The 16092-nt window shown below is 46.1% G+C and overlaps 1 protein-coding gene across 1 annotated transcript in view; it reads right to left on the reverse strand.

The window, feature by feature from the left end:
* Nucleotides 1–10703, reverse strand: part of pcdh1b (protocadherin 1b) — a 147895-nt gene extending 137192 nt beyond the window's left edge. The window contains exons 1-2 of the mRNA XM_084676992.1: nt 10126–10703; nt 363–1203 (exon numbers count right to left, since the gene is read on the reverse strand). Coding sequence (XP_084533118.1) covers nt 363–1196 — 834 coding nt within the window. The 5' untranslated portion in view covers nt 1197–1203; nt 10126–10703. The remainder of the gene's footprint in view (nt 1–362; nt 1204–10125) is intronic.
* Nucleotides 10704–16092: the final 5389 nt, after the last annotated feature.

Below are 16092 nucleotides of genomic sequence, written 5' to 3' on the forward strand. Positions count from 1 at the left end.
CAGGGAAACCACAGCCCTGATGAGACACGCTAGCCTCGCCGCGGGCGACGGGGCCTGAGAGCTCTTCAGGTGCTAAACAGGTTCACACGCTACTCTGCTGCTCACTCTGAACCTTGTCCAGTCAGTCACATCTGAGCTGGGAGGTGACAGCCAGTGGACAGACCAGACTGGGTTCTGAGGGGAAATTGAGTCGGGCTGTTTTGTGCACCGTAATAAGTCCCTGCATAACAAAATGCCAACTATTTTAATGCAAGGGCACCCAGCTGTGCTTGTGGGGAGTACATGAGCTAGTGTCTCTAACCAGGAGGACATAGAGGATGAGTGTGCGGATGAGTGTGCGGATGAGCCCTGGTGCCTCTAACCTGGAGGACAGAGTGTCCCAGCGGGCTGTTTTCTGGCAGCTCCCCCTCGTAGTGGCTCCTCTCGAACTTTGGAGCGTTGTCGTTCTGGTCGGTGACGGTGACCCTCAGTAGAGCGCTGCTGGCTCGTGGAGGCACGCCCCCGTCCACCACGCGGATGTTGAGGTCGTACGAGTCCTTCTGCTCACGGTCCAGGTTGCCCATGACGATTAGCTGCGGCAACCTCTCGTCCGTGTCCTCGGCCACCTGCAGGCTGAACAGCTGGTCGGCGTCCGGCCCGGCGCTCAGAGAGTACTCGGCCACGCCGTTCCTACCGGAGTCCTTGTCGCTGGCCATGGGGATGGAGAACAGCGCTCCGATGTGCGTGTTCTCCGGGATGGACAGTGTGAGGATGGGGGTGGAAAACTGTGGAGTGTTGTCGTTCACATCCTGCACCTCGATGCGGCCCTCGATCAGCCTGGGGCCCTGGCCCTTGATGAGGTCGGTGATGGACACCTCAAACTCCAGGAAGCACTTGTCGCCCTCAAACAGGTTCCTGCAGTCCCTCAGGGTCTCGCGGTCGATGGGGATCTCCGTGGTGTAGATGTCGCCCGTCTTGCCGTCCACGCGCAGGTATGGGGAGCCCACCTCCAGCTTGTACAGGTGGCCCGTGTCAGGAAGGCCCTCGTCTGAGGCCAGGCTGCCGATCAGCGTGTTGGGAGGCTGCTCCTCAGGGACCCGGTACAGGATGTCTGTGGGGGCCGCACCGCAACTCCCCAGCAGCACAGCCATCAGCCCCAACGCCAAGCCCCGCCCCAACGCCAAGCCCCGCCTCCACGCCATGACTCCGCCCCACATCGGTCTCCTAGACACACAGGGACAAACAGACAAACAAACAGGATGAGAGGGGAAGTCAGTCATAGTACACAGAGGGATAGACATTGCCAAAAAAGCTTTTAAAGACAGTTGACTTTCAATCCCAGGGCGGTAACTCTTCAGGAATTATGAAAGGTCTTTGAAGATATGTCGTAAACCTCATCTCCACCAGGTATTAAATGTGTCAGAAACTATTCCGTGTGAGAGACCACTGCTTTGGGGTTCCAGCTACGTCTGCTCACCAAAACGAGCTCAACCTTGTATTCCAGTCAGATACTCCTTCAGTACAGCAATATATTCTCATCAGGCTGCAGAGATTTGTGGGACACATTCAGTATGCTGTTGCCCTACCCTCCGACAAAGACACAAAGTGTTCTGAAAGCATTCATCAAAAAACACCTCAACAAAATGTTCCTCTGGTATGGATTTCCTTAGAACAAACCCCTAAACCAGCAGCATGTTAATATTTGGTGCCAGAAATCTGGCTTTTGTTTCCTTGCTGATGAGATCTCAACTGAAGCGGACCTTATAATGAAAAACTAATTTTAACTAAAATTTACACAAAGCAACTTGCCTTTTGATCCTTAACATCCTCCATCCTTTATTAATTACTGCTCTATTTCACAGCACGCTTTGATCCACTATTTCTCTAACTGGCCACTTTTTACATCCTCTCTTCTCCCCTGGCAGTTTCCTTTCACTAAATGTTGTCCAGGGTTGGGTTAGCAACTGAGGGGAGACTGAGCAGGTCAAAGACGTTAACTGGTTGAGTTTTTACGTCCTTGTTTTTGGAAGGATGTCTTTTGCTCTCCCCTCTGCCCCCAGATGACTCTACCCTTAAGACTGGGCTCTGTCGTGCTGGGAACAAACATGGTGACGGATCTAACATCCTCCTTTTCCTCCTCTTTCACCTTCAATACCTCCATAGCCTTCCTGCTACCTTGAAGCTTGGGTGCTGCATGTGTGTTTTGATATATGTGCATTTGTGTGGATGAACTGCAAAGAAATAAAACATGAGACGCCCTGGAAGCTTGTTCCCTCTCCCTCGTCACCTTAATGAAGCTGGAGAAGAGGGCGCGCAGTGAGGAAGAAGAGAGAGGAGTGAGAGTGCTTTTCTTATCTTCTGTTGGCCACTTCAACTATTAAACATTCACCAGGAAAAATCTCCGTTTGAACCCCAGGAGAGGAGAGAGGAGGGGAGGGTGGGGGGATGTTGGGGTTGCACTGTGTCAACTCTCCCACGTTCCCTCCACCAGCACACCACACTAGACACAGTGTGTTTTATTAACAACCTCCACATGCGCCAAAAGAAAGGCAGCGAAGAGAAAGAGAGAGAGAAAAAGAGAGGAAAATAATAAAATAAGTAGAGCACGATTTCTTTTTAATCCATTAAGGTTAAGGTCAGGGTACTTTGATGTTGCCCGCTGTGCTAATTGCGGAGGCCCCTCTCTTACGTTGGTGGAAAAATTAGGCTTTGCTCGTTTTTCATCTATTTATTTTTTCATCCCGTGTCCCGCGCTGTACCGCCCCCTCTCCTTCATTTCCTCCCCCTCTCCAACGAAGCAGAGCTAGGGGGACTGGTGTGTGACACAGCTCTCGACCCCATCCTGAACCTGGGAGTTGCTTCACAACGCTCACAGACACATGAAAGACAGGAGACACAGACTGGGAGTGGGAGAGGGGGGGGAGGAGAAGAGAGAAATCAACACAGAGAGGTAACAGGCAGGAGGTTGTTGTTTGTTCACAGTGGGAAGCCGAGCAAAGGAGATGACAAATATGACACAGTCAGGTTCCCTGTACACACACTCACATTTACTACACACACATTAAATAAAGTACGTATGCGCTCGACGTCATACACAGTGTGCTATTCATGCGAGGAGAGCCGTGTGCTAATGAGCCCCATCAAGAACAGGAGCTGAGATCTACGATCAAGGGTGAGAGTCTCTCTTGTGCAGGCTAATTCTGGGGCCATAAACACAGCTCTTCTTCTCCTCCCTGATGACACACTTACACAGGCTTGATTACACTGTGTGTGAGTGTGTGGTAGACAGTGTTTTTCCACAGGTGCCAGGTCTCTGACTCTGGCCTCCAGCTCACCTCTCAGGCTCTCTGCAGGCTCTCTGGCCGTAGGCTAAACTCCAACTTCTGAAGACACCAGGGGGGTATTCCAGAAAGCAGGCTGTGTGACATTCCCTAGTAAGTAAACTACCCAGTTGACACCCAGCGTTGTAGCAACACTGAACAGTAGGTTGCTGCAACATTGTGAATCAGCTGGTGGTATGCTGCATAACTTGCTTTCTGGAATACCACCCTGTGGAGAACAGGCCCACTAGGATTCCCTAGCTCGGGTGGGAAAAATAAAAACAACAAAAAAAGGCCATGGACCCTTCTAGAATGCAGCTAGATGGTTTCATCATGGGTCAATTGGGTCCTCTGAGGAGAACTCATTGGCTAAACTGACCATTCATCATTCAGACACTCAAAACAAGATATGTTAACATGCACCTCTACGCTGGGTCTCATGGCTTTCTGATAGGCCGGATATGGTTGTTCGTTATTCTTGTGTGTTGTGTTTGTGATGGATAGTAAGGGCTCTGTGGAGGAGCGTGAGGCTGGGGCTGTATAGAGGCTGTGTCTGGGGGGCTGAGAGGGGAGAGGAGCGCGATGTGGGGTGGGGGGGGGTCACGGTTGGAACAGTCCTCCAGACCCCAGGGAGTGGCTGACATGCTCATCACATCCTGTCCCACACTCTGGACAGCTCTGGAACATTCTCACCAGGCTGCGAATACGTGTGTGTGTGTACAGTGTGTGTGAGGAGAGTGAACAGTGTGTGTGAGGAGAGCGGTGTTAGTGATGCTGGTGCCTGAATGGAGGTTGTGTGTCAAAGCATAAATATGTGCTAAGAATAGAGAATGGAGAAAGGACAATCAAATAATTCCCACTGTACTTCTTAAACATGATGTTGGCTGTATGTGTGTCTCCCTGAGAGTGTGTGTGTGTGTGTGTGTCTCTCTCTCTGAGAGTGTGTGTCTCTCTGAGAGTGTGTGTCTCTCTGAGAGTGTGTGTGTGTGTGTTGGTCAGGTGTTGGCAGACAGTTGGTCATTGTGATGGAGATCGAGCTCCTCAGTGCGGAGTGACGGTGCGACAGTGCTCCTAACGACGCCAGCGTTTACAAGACACTGGGGGCTGACGCTGGCCTCGTCTGCTTCAGGCTGCACCTGGCTGGGCTGGCTTTCAGCTCCAGAGGACCCTCCGAACAGCCTCCACACATGCGCACACACACAATGGCCTGGGCACATTTCAATGACAATAGAGGAACAACAGTGCTTTCTCCCTGTCTGTCCTGGTCTTATCTGTGCCTGTTAGCTGCTGGGGTCTCAAAGACAGGGGGGTGATCTCTGGCTGCCCAGCTTCGCTAAATCTACACATGCTTGCTCTGCCACTTCCTTCATCACTAGTTTTACAAGGGAGGTGTGAGTGTGTGTGTGTGTCTGAGAGAAAGAGTGTGTGTGAGTGTGTGTGTGTGTCTGAGAGAGAGAGTGTGTGTGAGTGTGTGTGTGAGCCTTCGCTGTACAGAGAGTACAATGTTTATAATGCTGTCACAACCTTGAGGAATTGATGTCCTGGTACTGGCTTCCTTCCCTTACTTTCTACCGCACCACGGACAACGGATTTCACATCAGCCCTGTTCTGCTTGTCTACACACACACATCCTCTGTCTCTTTCTGTCACACACTACACACACTACACACACTACACACGCGTGCAATTTACACCTGCCGCTGTGTCCTCTGCAAAAATCCCCCTTGCCCAGTTAAATACCACACAAACGCCCACTCCAAACGCCCTCTCCTGTCTCTTGTCTCTCTTTTTCTCTGTAACTCTGTCTTTCCATCTCTGCTTGTACTTCCCCCTCTCCTTTACTCTCTCTTTCTGAGTGAGCAGACAATGGTAGAGGACTTAACAAGTTAAATGCCATTCCAAAGCCTCTTTGCTGGCCTGTGTCACGGTTGCTGCATTAAGACCAGGAGTTCCTCATTAGCTCCCCAGTCTCAGCCTTCCCTCAAACTAACAACCTGCCAAAACACTGTCTCCCTGCAGCCAATAACTATCAAGACCCTGTTGTCAGGCAGGGAGGAACTGGAAGGGGCTGTGCGTTCCAGTCTGAGAGCTGTGGAATACGTTGAGTATGCAGATGACACACCTGATTCAGATCAATCCAGAGCTTGTTAATGAGCTGGATGTTTGTGGAGCTGACCAGAGACTGTGAAGACCCTGACATATTCTCTCCAGTGTCTTACTTGGAGAACTTTACTTCCGTGAGAAGGAGGAAGATAGTCACAGCATGAAATCAGTTTACGTAACCAACAGCAGGGTCGGCCAGCCTGCACACTGGCAACCGCGTCATTTACCATGGCGATGATTCTAGCGCGTCATGGCAACGGATGGCAGGCTGTCTGTCTGCGTATTAAGTCAGCACTCACAAGCTCCTCTTGGCATGCACAAAGGCAGAATAATTCAGGAATCAAAGTACACTGTGACATTTATGGAGGTTAAGAAGCACTGTAGTTCCAACGTCTGAGCTGGGTGACCGAGTTGTACAGAGAATCTGTCTCTGGGTAATGTTTAACTCTAACCTTAACCCTCCAAAACTCTAACCAATGGGTCCCAACTTTAGAACCCTCACACACGACAAAAATGCACACCCAACACACACACAACCACATAAACACACACTTGTGCGAGGGGGCACATATACACACTGGAGACCATGAGCACATCAAGAACTTTACACATACAGTGCACAGGCAAGTTCTCCCCAGTTCAACAGGAGTTATATAAGACACAGTAACAATTATAAACAACACGACTTGCTCCATTTAGATGCACAGACTCAAGTCCCTGTTCCTGTGTGAGATGATGTATTGCGTAAGCACTTCAAAACCCTAAAAATATACAGCAGCAAAAATACTAGCAGTGTACACATATGATTTGTACTTAATTGTCAGCTAGCAGCTGCACAAGGAAAAGCACACATGTACCGCTAGCTTTCTATCCTCGTAATAGAATAATGGTCTTGGCTGCCAAGTGTGTGTGTGTGTGTGTGTGTGTGTGTGTGTGTGTGTGTGTGTGTGTGTGTGTGTGTGTGTGTGTGTGTGTGTGTGTGTGTGTGTGTGTGTGTGTGTGTGTGTGAGATTAAGACTAGGTGAGTGGGGCTTTACGAGCCAGAGCCTGGAGCCCAGCCCTGCCAGGCCCAGTCCAGCCAGGTCTTTGTCCAGGACAATCAGCCCTTTCTCTGGGTCTGCCTCCTGGGGCTCTGGCCTAGTCTGGGGCTCCTACAGGCAGGATGGGTGGATGGGTGGTCCCTCGCCCCCCCTTCCCCCGGCATAGAGAGGATTACTTCTAATGATTTCATTCAGACCCTATTGTTTGGCCAGATTAGTCTAGACCCCCCCACCACCACCACCATCTCTATTCCGATGCCACAAACTGTTGCGGGTGCCTGACTGCTGATCTGTCAGCTGGTCTGTACCAGTCAGTCAGCTGGTCTGTACCAGTCAGTCAGCTGGTCTGTACCAGTCAGTCAGCTGGTCTGTACCAATCAGTCAGCTGGTCTCAGTCAGTCAGCTGGTCTGTACCAGTCAGTCAGCTGGTCTGTACCAGTCAGTCAGCTGGTCTGTACCAGTCAGTCAGCTGGTCTGTACCCAGAGATGAACAGGAGCAGCACACTAAGATGTGTGAGACTGGCAGGCAGCAGACTGCTACAGATGACAGTTAGCCAGGTCAGACTGAATACAAGAGCAGAGACTGGCTCCATGCTGATGATGTCACAGTGGGACTTTATCACCCTCTAGGCCTCTGCGTGTTTCATATTAGCTCAGCGTTAATAAGTAGGTCTTTCTACCAGTGGAAAGTACCACTCATGTACGAGCTAGGGCATTTCTAACAGCCGCGGTACCTCAACTAACAGCACTGCAAAACATACTGAAGTCTATCACATTCCCCCCCAACACACACACCCTCAAATACTCATCCCATATGGTTTTATGCTCGGCCCTTGCCTCCAATTGAGCATAACATCCCATAATAACAAATAGGGATTATCCTCTGAGATGACAGATGGAACTTACTCTCTACTTATATATCAAAAGATCAAGGCTTCATGAGACGTCATGTAATGACGTTTTATCCCCTGACAAACATATTTATTAAAGGTATTATGGATCCCGGGGTTATGCCGTGAAGACCCATGTAAAGCGACGCGGGGTACGGCCTGCCGTCAAATTCCTGTGAAATTAACACACTGGAAAATGTTCTTATTGTCTGTTGGCTGTTGTTTCAATGCACCCGATAAGAGGCCACGTTAGCGTTTAACTGGAATTAAACTGACAATGTAAAAGTGGACCGAGAAATTGTACAGTAGCCTAGTCTATAAACAGAGCGAAATACGAATAATCCACATTCGTGCTACAAGAATGACGGGCTGAAACTGGAACAGCATTGGAACCAATTGTCCACTATTTTAACAGACTCCAGTGACAGGCCATCAGTGAAACAGTGGACTAGAATGTCTAATTATACACCTTAACATGAAGGCACGACATTAATGTGCATTGTCTGCTAATTCACACTGCTCGCGACTGACAGTTAACCAAGAAGGGGTGATTGAAATGATGACACATGGAACTAACGATTGGTAACAACAGAAAACATAGACCTACTGTATAGATAGAGATTTTAAAAAAAAAATAAGCATCAAGAGAAAAACCAACACGTGGAGACAGAAGGTACGGCAAAAAAAAAAAAAAAGGAAAGCGGAATATGTTGGCTATAGCGTCTTCAACGGAACAATCACCTAATGGTACATGGTTGCAAACTGACTGCCATACCTTCAACTAAAATACAATATTCGGTAAATTATTAATTGAAAAATTACTCACGACTAAGAGAGGAATGTTAAAACCGTTCTTGAAATAACCTACCTCTGGTAGCCTAGATAGTGAGACTGATGTTTAACTTGGTGTGAGACACAAGTCTGTAGGCTAACAAAACCGTCCCGAAATACCCGGCACGTGCCACTCAGAAGTCTCGAGCTTCACCAAGCATCGATCCTGCTCTACGTCATCGGGCCTGAGTTGAATGCAGATTTATTATATGGTAACAACTAGGCCTATATAGAAAAGGCGGAGTGTCTGACGTTAAGATGTTAACCTACTAATTCCTCATCTATCAGTCCTGCATGTGAGGAGGTCGAGTTACACGCCACGTTATGCCATTTGTTGTCTATAATTTAATCTATGTTTCGTAAATAGTTTGGTTCATCAATTAGTCTAATCGAGTCTAATTGGAACCAAATTAGCCTACGAGAATAATTGCATAAACTGGAGGTGCGGCGTAACTTTAATACCCTTCTAACGTCCAAGATTAGCCTACGTTGAGTATGATTGTGTCACACACATATCACATCCTACCTGGCCTGACCATAAATAATTATACTGTATGGAGAAAAAAAAGGTTTGGCCTAGGTCTATTGGATTTTATTGCTACGGGGTTGTATCGCCTAGGTTTTTCTCTGAAGCGGCTGGAGTTTGATAGACAGGTCAGAAAAGACTGGTTGATGGCAACAAGAGTTTGTGAACTGTAGCTATTGATTTAGAGTCGCGTCTAAGACGTGGACACCGACGGCGTGCAGAATACTGAGATACCAAATCGTGTGTTTCTGCGTCTCTGAAACTAAAACCACATTTCTGTTCGAAGCAAGGTAGAATGACGAACCTTACATTGAAATGATTCCCCAGCCCCCTTTATCTGCGCTGACAGCACGATCAGCAGGTGATGCACTACTCAAGAACGTAGACTAGACGGTAACGAAAACCGTCCAGTTACACCGGATCCCCCAGTTCTGTCAGACGGTGGTTTGCCATACCGGCTACGGCTGTCGCGTCAGAGACAATCACTATATATTTAGGATGTTTCTTTAAAAAGTGTTCTGGATTAATCGACAAGAGCGTATAGGATAAAGTTCTAGTTTATACAGCGTTTGCATATATATTTAAAGGGAACGCTATACGACGTCTAGTATTAGGCTATAGATGATTTATATGGATCTTAGATGCACTCTACCTTCTTCAAATGGCGTTCTGACCGTTAAATCGGTTCATTTAGCCTACCATTTGTGTAAAACCTGAACTTTTATTTATTAAGACAGCCCGTGATATAGGCTAGGCTATTAACGTTGACATAGGCTACCCGAGCAAATGTTCAAAGTAAACACACATTACAGTCCCAATCCAAATGCACAGACGTGATTGAACGTTTCTTTAGAATAATATGCTAATTGCGCAAGGAAGATATGCCAATTGATGATTTAGCCTACAGAAACAAACAAAATAAAAAAACAGGTAGTAATTTCATCAAATAAAACTATGTTAATAAAAATAAAAAGTCCGCGCTTCGAGTGGACAAGAAAACCATTCAAATCAGCTCCCCGTTATCGGAGGCGAAGAGGTGACGGGAGATTTGATCGGACGATAACAACAAGTGTTCGTGGTTGCCAGAACGACTGCATTTCCTTATTGGTGTTTAAAGAAAAGCTGCCAACTATGCTCGACTCGTTTTTTGTTTTTTTACTCCAAAACACAAAGTGAGCTCTGATAGCCTACAGGTTAGATATTTTTTGAGCGCATAGCCTACACGTCTTTTCCTGCATGTGCGTAAAGCGAATGTCGCGGTAACCTATACCCAAAGGGACTACAAGGAGAGGTTGTCAAAAGCAAGGTGATTGAAAAAGGTTTTTGATTGAGATTATATCATTTGTGTAGGTTCCCCTTCTGTGTTATAATTGAACATTGCTGCGCATTCTCGAACGAAACATACGCGTCTCGAATTGAGAGAGCGAAGTTTATACCTTGAATGGATGACCGGTCCTCGGTATTCTTCTGAATGCTTCTGCCGGGCTAGAAGCTCCGATCCCTCTCCGCTTCCGAACGAAGCCTCTTCAGCCCTCAAATCTCCCCACAATTAGGAATCCACAATTCATGAACAACTGAGATAAAAATGTATCCAATTGATCAAAACCTAGCAATTATTCCTTCCAATCCAATGACGCTCCACTGAATGTCAATCCCCCTGATAATCGTATTTTTTAAAAGCAAGCAGAATTGTTTTTTGTTTGTTAAAACCAGTAGCCGTACATTAAATGTTTCCCTTTCTTCTGTGGAAGGCTACAGGGACCCTACAGACCAGTCTTCGGACTGGTTTTACAGCATTCCGTGGGCTTTGCCTGGAATATGTTTATCTAGAATGAAAGCATCCTCAGTATGTCCCCGTGATAGAAGATTCCAGAGAAGAATAAGAGGATGAAAGAAAAAAAAAACTAACAAAATCACAACATGCTATGTCCATTAGTTGCCAGTTGCAGTGACAGTCACCTCCCGTTCCCTGACTCTTCAATGGGCTGCCTTGGGTTCTCGTGCTACACGGCTCACCTCGCGCGGCTGCACGGTGTGTGTGAGAGAGTGAAGTGATTTTCAAACGATTGCTCTCTCTCTCTCTCTCTCTCTCTCTCTCTCTCTCTCTCTCTCTCTCTCTCTCTCTCTCTCTCTCTCTCTCTCTCTCTCTCTCTCTCTCTCTCTCCCTCTCTCTCCCTCTCTCTCCCCTCTCTTTCTCTCTACCCTCACGTTGAGCCACAGACATACAGCAAGGCGGGGCATACCAAGACTTGTTCACGTAGCCTATGGATTTCCCAACATTAGGCTATCCATTTTCCCTCATATTACCTTTTCGGAAATATGTCTAGGACAGTAAAGGCATACGAGACAAACCATTTGACCCTTCTGTCACATTTTATTATGAACTGTGCCGATATACATACTGGCTTTCCGCGTCCTGCTCTAAACCTCACAAAGCTTGCGCCCGCGCTGTATTAATACTGGAGGCTTTAGTAGGCTACTCCATCATTAGCAATGTACTGAGAAGGAGATATAGGATACTATTAGATGTAGGCTACTACTAGACAATGAGAAACTATAAGATTCAAATCACAGTAGCTACACGCAATGTCACTTATCTCCCTGCACTTAACATTTTTCCTGCACAACTTGGGACATAGACTGTGTTAACAGATTGCATATTCGTAATAATCCCTCTTTAAGCACCATTAGTCTCTAAAACACGCAAACCATAGCCTAATTATTGGCTTTCAATAGGCTATGTGAGGTTTGTCTCTCACACGGTACCCGGTAAATCAACGGGACGAAAGTACGGATGCTGTTGACGCTCCGAGACAGCATGAAAGTTTTATTGTTCTCTTAGCGCCACCTGCAGGATGAAATGAGAAGGACTCGATTTCTACACCCTCTGTCCACAGTGTTGAAAACGATCCATCATAACTTATATTCAAGACTAGAAATACCCTTGACGGCGAAAGCTGTGGCAATTGTAATACATTATTATCTCCCACCTCAAACGAATTAAAGTTACCAATGACATTTTCAAGACTATTGTTTTTAAGATCAAGCACACTCAGCAGCACATGCTTCATATTCTAAAACGATTTGACAGATTTAACTGCAAAAGCCTTGAAACCCACATAATGCGACTGAAACAGTTTAGAGATAATAGTCTCAATTGAAATAATTTACTTTGATTTTCTTTCGCAGCCAGTCCAGTCATTCTGTTTTGAGGATGCCCTACCTTAACAGGTGCTTTCTGGGACCACTTAGTTGGAGTCTGGTTTGGTGAAAGAGAAGTTACTAATCTCTTCTGACACTGTCAAGTTAATTTACCAGCATTAAAGGCTTCAATTAACCCACAGCAAGAGAAGGAGGTCCCTGTTCTCACCCACAGTTCCTGAGAAAGCCTGAATCCTGCCTGTGTTCATTAGAATATCATATTATTTTGTCTTGCTCCAAAGGAAAGAGAGCGATAAGGGGAAAGGCAGTATGAAAATAGAGCACGGTTCTAATCTATAATAGCATCATTCTAGCATTGAGAATGAGAGATCTCCTCCTCAAAAGAGTTTAAACAGAGATACGCTACAATAGAGACGACGTACAAGTCATTTGCTCTTCAAAAGATCATGTGTTCATGTCCTGAAGGTGAGCACACATTGGTCACGTGGCGTTCTGAGCTTAACGTTACTGGATGTACAGCACCTAGAGAGACCTGCCTGGATGTACAGCACCTAGAGAGACCTACCTGGATGTACAGCACCTAGAGAGACCTGCCTGTATGTACAGCACCTAGAGAGAGACCTACCTGGATATACAGCACCTAGAGAGACCTGCCTGGATGTACAGCACCTAGAGAGACCTGCCTGGATGTACAGCACCTAGAGAGACCTGCCTGGATGTACAGCACCTAGAGAGACCTACCTGGATGTACAGTACCTAGAGAGACCTGCCTGGATGTACAGCACCTAGAGAGACCTGCCTGGATGTACAGCACCTAGAGAGACCGCCCACCCCCCCTCCCTTCTCTCCAGTCATCAAACCAACATTGTTTTGTCCATTTTGAAGCTCAGTGGGCTTAAGTGTTGTGGCAGCAGCTGAGTCATGCGTGAGGACAAAACCACTTCCTGTAGGAAGGAACAGGGCTAATCCAGCGCTAACAAGGGTGTGGACCTTCAGAGAGACACTAAGGAAGCTGTTCTCAAACACATACATGCTCTCTATTCTGGAACGCAAGGAGGAGTTTATTATTATCATCTTGCTCTCTCTTCCTCTCTCTTTCTCTCTCTATTTTAGTAACAATAAGCAGGTTTGGCTCAATATGGATGCAGTGCTCCTGCTAGCCTCAGTATGGATGCCTCAGTATGGATGCCTCAGTATGGATGCCTCAGTATGGATGCAGTGCTCCTGCTAGCCCAGTATGGATGCAGTGCTCCTGCTAGCCTCAGTATGGATGCCTCAGTATGGATGCAGTGCTCCTGCTAGCCCAGTATGGATGCAGTGCTCCTGCTAGCCTCAGTATGGATGCCTCAGTATGGATGCCTCAGTATGGATGCCTCAGTATGGATGCAGTGCCCCTGCTAGCCCAGTATGGATGCAGTGCCCCTGCTAGCCCAGTATGGATGCAGTGCCCCTGCTAGCCCAGTATAGATGCAGTGCCCCTGCTAGCCCAGTATGGATGCAGTGCTCCTGCTAGCCTCCTTCTTGGTATGAGAGGCAGAGGAGACGCCAGCATAGGAGATTTGAATCAGTCCAGGAAAACAGGCTAATTTGGCACTGCCCAGAAAGATAACAGGCTTCGTCAGCTTATCACAGAACAAACAACTATCTGATCCCCAGATACTCCAGACTTATTAACTCCAACAAGGGGATGAATTATTCATCGTGTTAATGATGGAGCAGTCTCTCTCTCTCTCTGTCTTTCTCTCTCTCACACACACACACACACACACACACTCTCTCTCTCTTTCTCTCTCACAGCACACTGATGTGCACTTACAAACACACATGGAACTCCAGTGATATTTGTAGGGAGCCAGACAAGTATGTTTGTGTATTTGTGTGCATGTGTTTTTGTGTGTGTTTTTGTGTGAGTGAATGGGCGAGATAATGCAGCTGAGTGATAAGGTTACAGTAATAAATGCTTTACTAATTCACACTTAAACTGTTTTCATATCAGCATAGTCCTATTTGCAACCCAATGTTTTTTTTTACTGGCCAACGTTGCAACATTCAATTAAAAGATATTGACAGGAGAAATCAAACAGTTCATGTACAAACCAAATCAGACATCATAAAATCTGCTTTGATGCTAGGTGTTAAACATGATTATTTATCTGTTGGCTAAGAAAAGGAGAAGGAGTTTTCCAATAAAACTCTCTGACCTCAACATCCTGTTATGGATCCTCACAGCAGGACTTGTACTTAAGGAGGCTGGGCTGGTGGGGTTTCATCTGGGTCTGACCCCATGGCACCGGCTGCTGAAGACAGCCTTCATCTGCATCTCTCCAGTGGAACTGTATGGGAACAAAAAGGGTCATAAATATTTTGAGTTTGTGGTTAAACATTTTGGATGGCCACACGCATTTCCCACTTTGTGTGCGACACTGAAGTTCCATGATAATGACACTGAAGTTACAAGTAGGAATATTTGTTTTAAGGGCAGAAATACTTTGGGAAAAGAAATATTGAAAAAAGGTTGATAAATATACATTTTTTAAAGTTTCCATCATTGATAAGGACTACTATACTCTACTATACTCTGTTCTGCTTAAATCTACTGTTTTATAGTTCTTTGTTTTTTCCCCTCTCCTTTCACTGTGTGAAAAAAAAAAAAAAAACATTACAAATAATCATACAAAACATTTCTAAAGATTTAATAAATATTTTCAAAAATAGGTTTGAAAAAAGGTTGAAACATTTGAAACTGTTCTAGGTTGTGTGTGTGTGGATGTTTTTTTTTTTTTTTTTTTAGTTTCTGAAGATTTCAAAAATATTTGTTTTATAAATGTTTCCAAAGATTTTACAAATATTTTCGAAAATAAGTTTCCAAAGTTTTGTCACACACACACACAAATAATTCCCCAAAAAGTTATACTCTACTGTACTCTGCTCTGCTTTAATCTACTGTTTGAGGCTTCTCTCCCCACTTTTCCTGCGTTTCACTCTGTGTAAAAGAGTTTCAAAAAAGTTCAATACAACTTTCTAAAGATTAAAAAAAGAAAAAAAAAATGTTTTCACGCTGGGATCAACGGAGCCCATGTGAACACATGTGGTATATTCTTGCTGTCTCAAATTGCCGCAGTGCTTGGCTGTTGTCTGTTTATAAAATAAAAAAAAAGACAAGACTAACAAGGAAGCTAGCTAAAGCACGAGCTAGCTAGCTGCACTTAGCTTCCACTTCCTCAACACAGAGCGATGAGCTAGCTGCATTGTTGCGGCAACGGATCCCTAGCGAATTCCCCTGAAGGTTTAAAAGCTATTGAAATTAAAACGTATATAGTCTTGGTTTCTAGTCATGGAGGTTTTGCTTCTTGTGTTTAAACATTTGAACTTTCCCTGTGAATCCAGGTCAAAAGATTTAGCGGCAAAAGGGTGACCACCCATTAACGGCAGCCTCATAACTCATGTTCCAGGAAGAACGGCGAGACTGTCACATAAAGAGTCCTGTCATGTGGTCCCACCCCGGACTCTAATGGCTGCTGAGTGACATTTAAATAAAGGTGAGCCAGAAAGGTCCAGGGGGCCATCCTACCGCTTGAGTAAGTCCGCTGGCGGTCCATCCCTTAGACTCAGAAGTCAAATTATAGCTCTGAGTCTGACATTTCCATTGTATTGGCAGAGTGCTGTTATATCCACCTAATTAGCCTGTTAGGTCCCTGAGTGATCCCTGCACCTGAGATGTCTGACACTCATAAAGAACAGTGGGGAAGAAGGAGGGAGGGTGGAAAGATAGGGGTGAGAGAGAGAGGGATGGGGGAGGGTGGAAAGGTAGGGGTGAGAGAGTAGGGATGCACCAAATCCAGGATTCGGTTTAGGATACGTCCGAATATTGGGCTTTTTGACGGGGTTTGGTTTTGGCCGAACCGTAGAATTTTTTTCCACCGAACCCTACGCTTGCACTACGCGCGCCACGCTGATCGACATAATGATGCCGCCGTTGATAACGGACAGGTGTTTACGTAGGTGTTGTTTGGCATTACTTTCAGTCAAAATAATTCAAGTCGAGCTAAATGTTCAATTTGCAATTCCGATTTGTCTCGTGGTGGCAAAGACCCTAAACAATACACAACATCTCCGCTGTTAAAAATCCAAAAGAAAACCCCCAAAATCTGGATTCGATGCATCCCTATGAGAGAGAGGGATAGGGGAGGGTGGAAAGATAAGGGTGAGAGAGAGGGATGGTGGAAAGATAGGGGTGAGAG

The sequence above is a fragment of the Hypomesus nipponensis genome, chromosome 1 (assembly GCF_054491055.1).
Source record: "Hypomesus nipponensis isolate SF chromosome 1, ASM5449105v1, whole genome shotgun sequence".
NCBI classification, from domain to species: domain Eukaryota; kingdom Metazoa; phylum Chordata; class Actinopteri; order Osmeriformes; family Osmeridae; genus Hypomesus; species Hypomesus nipponensis.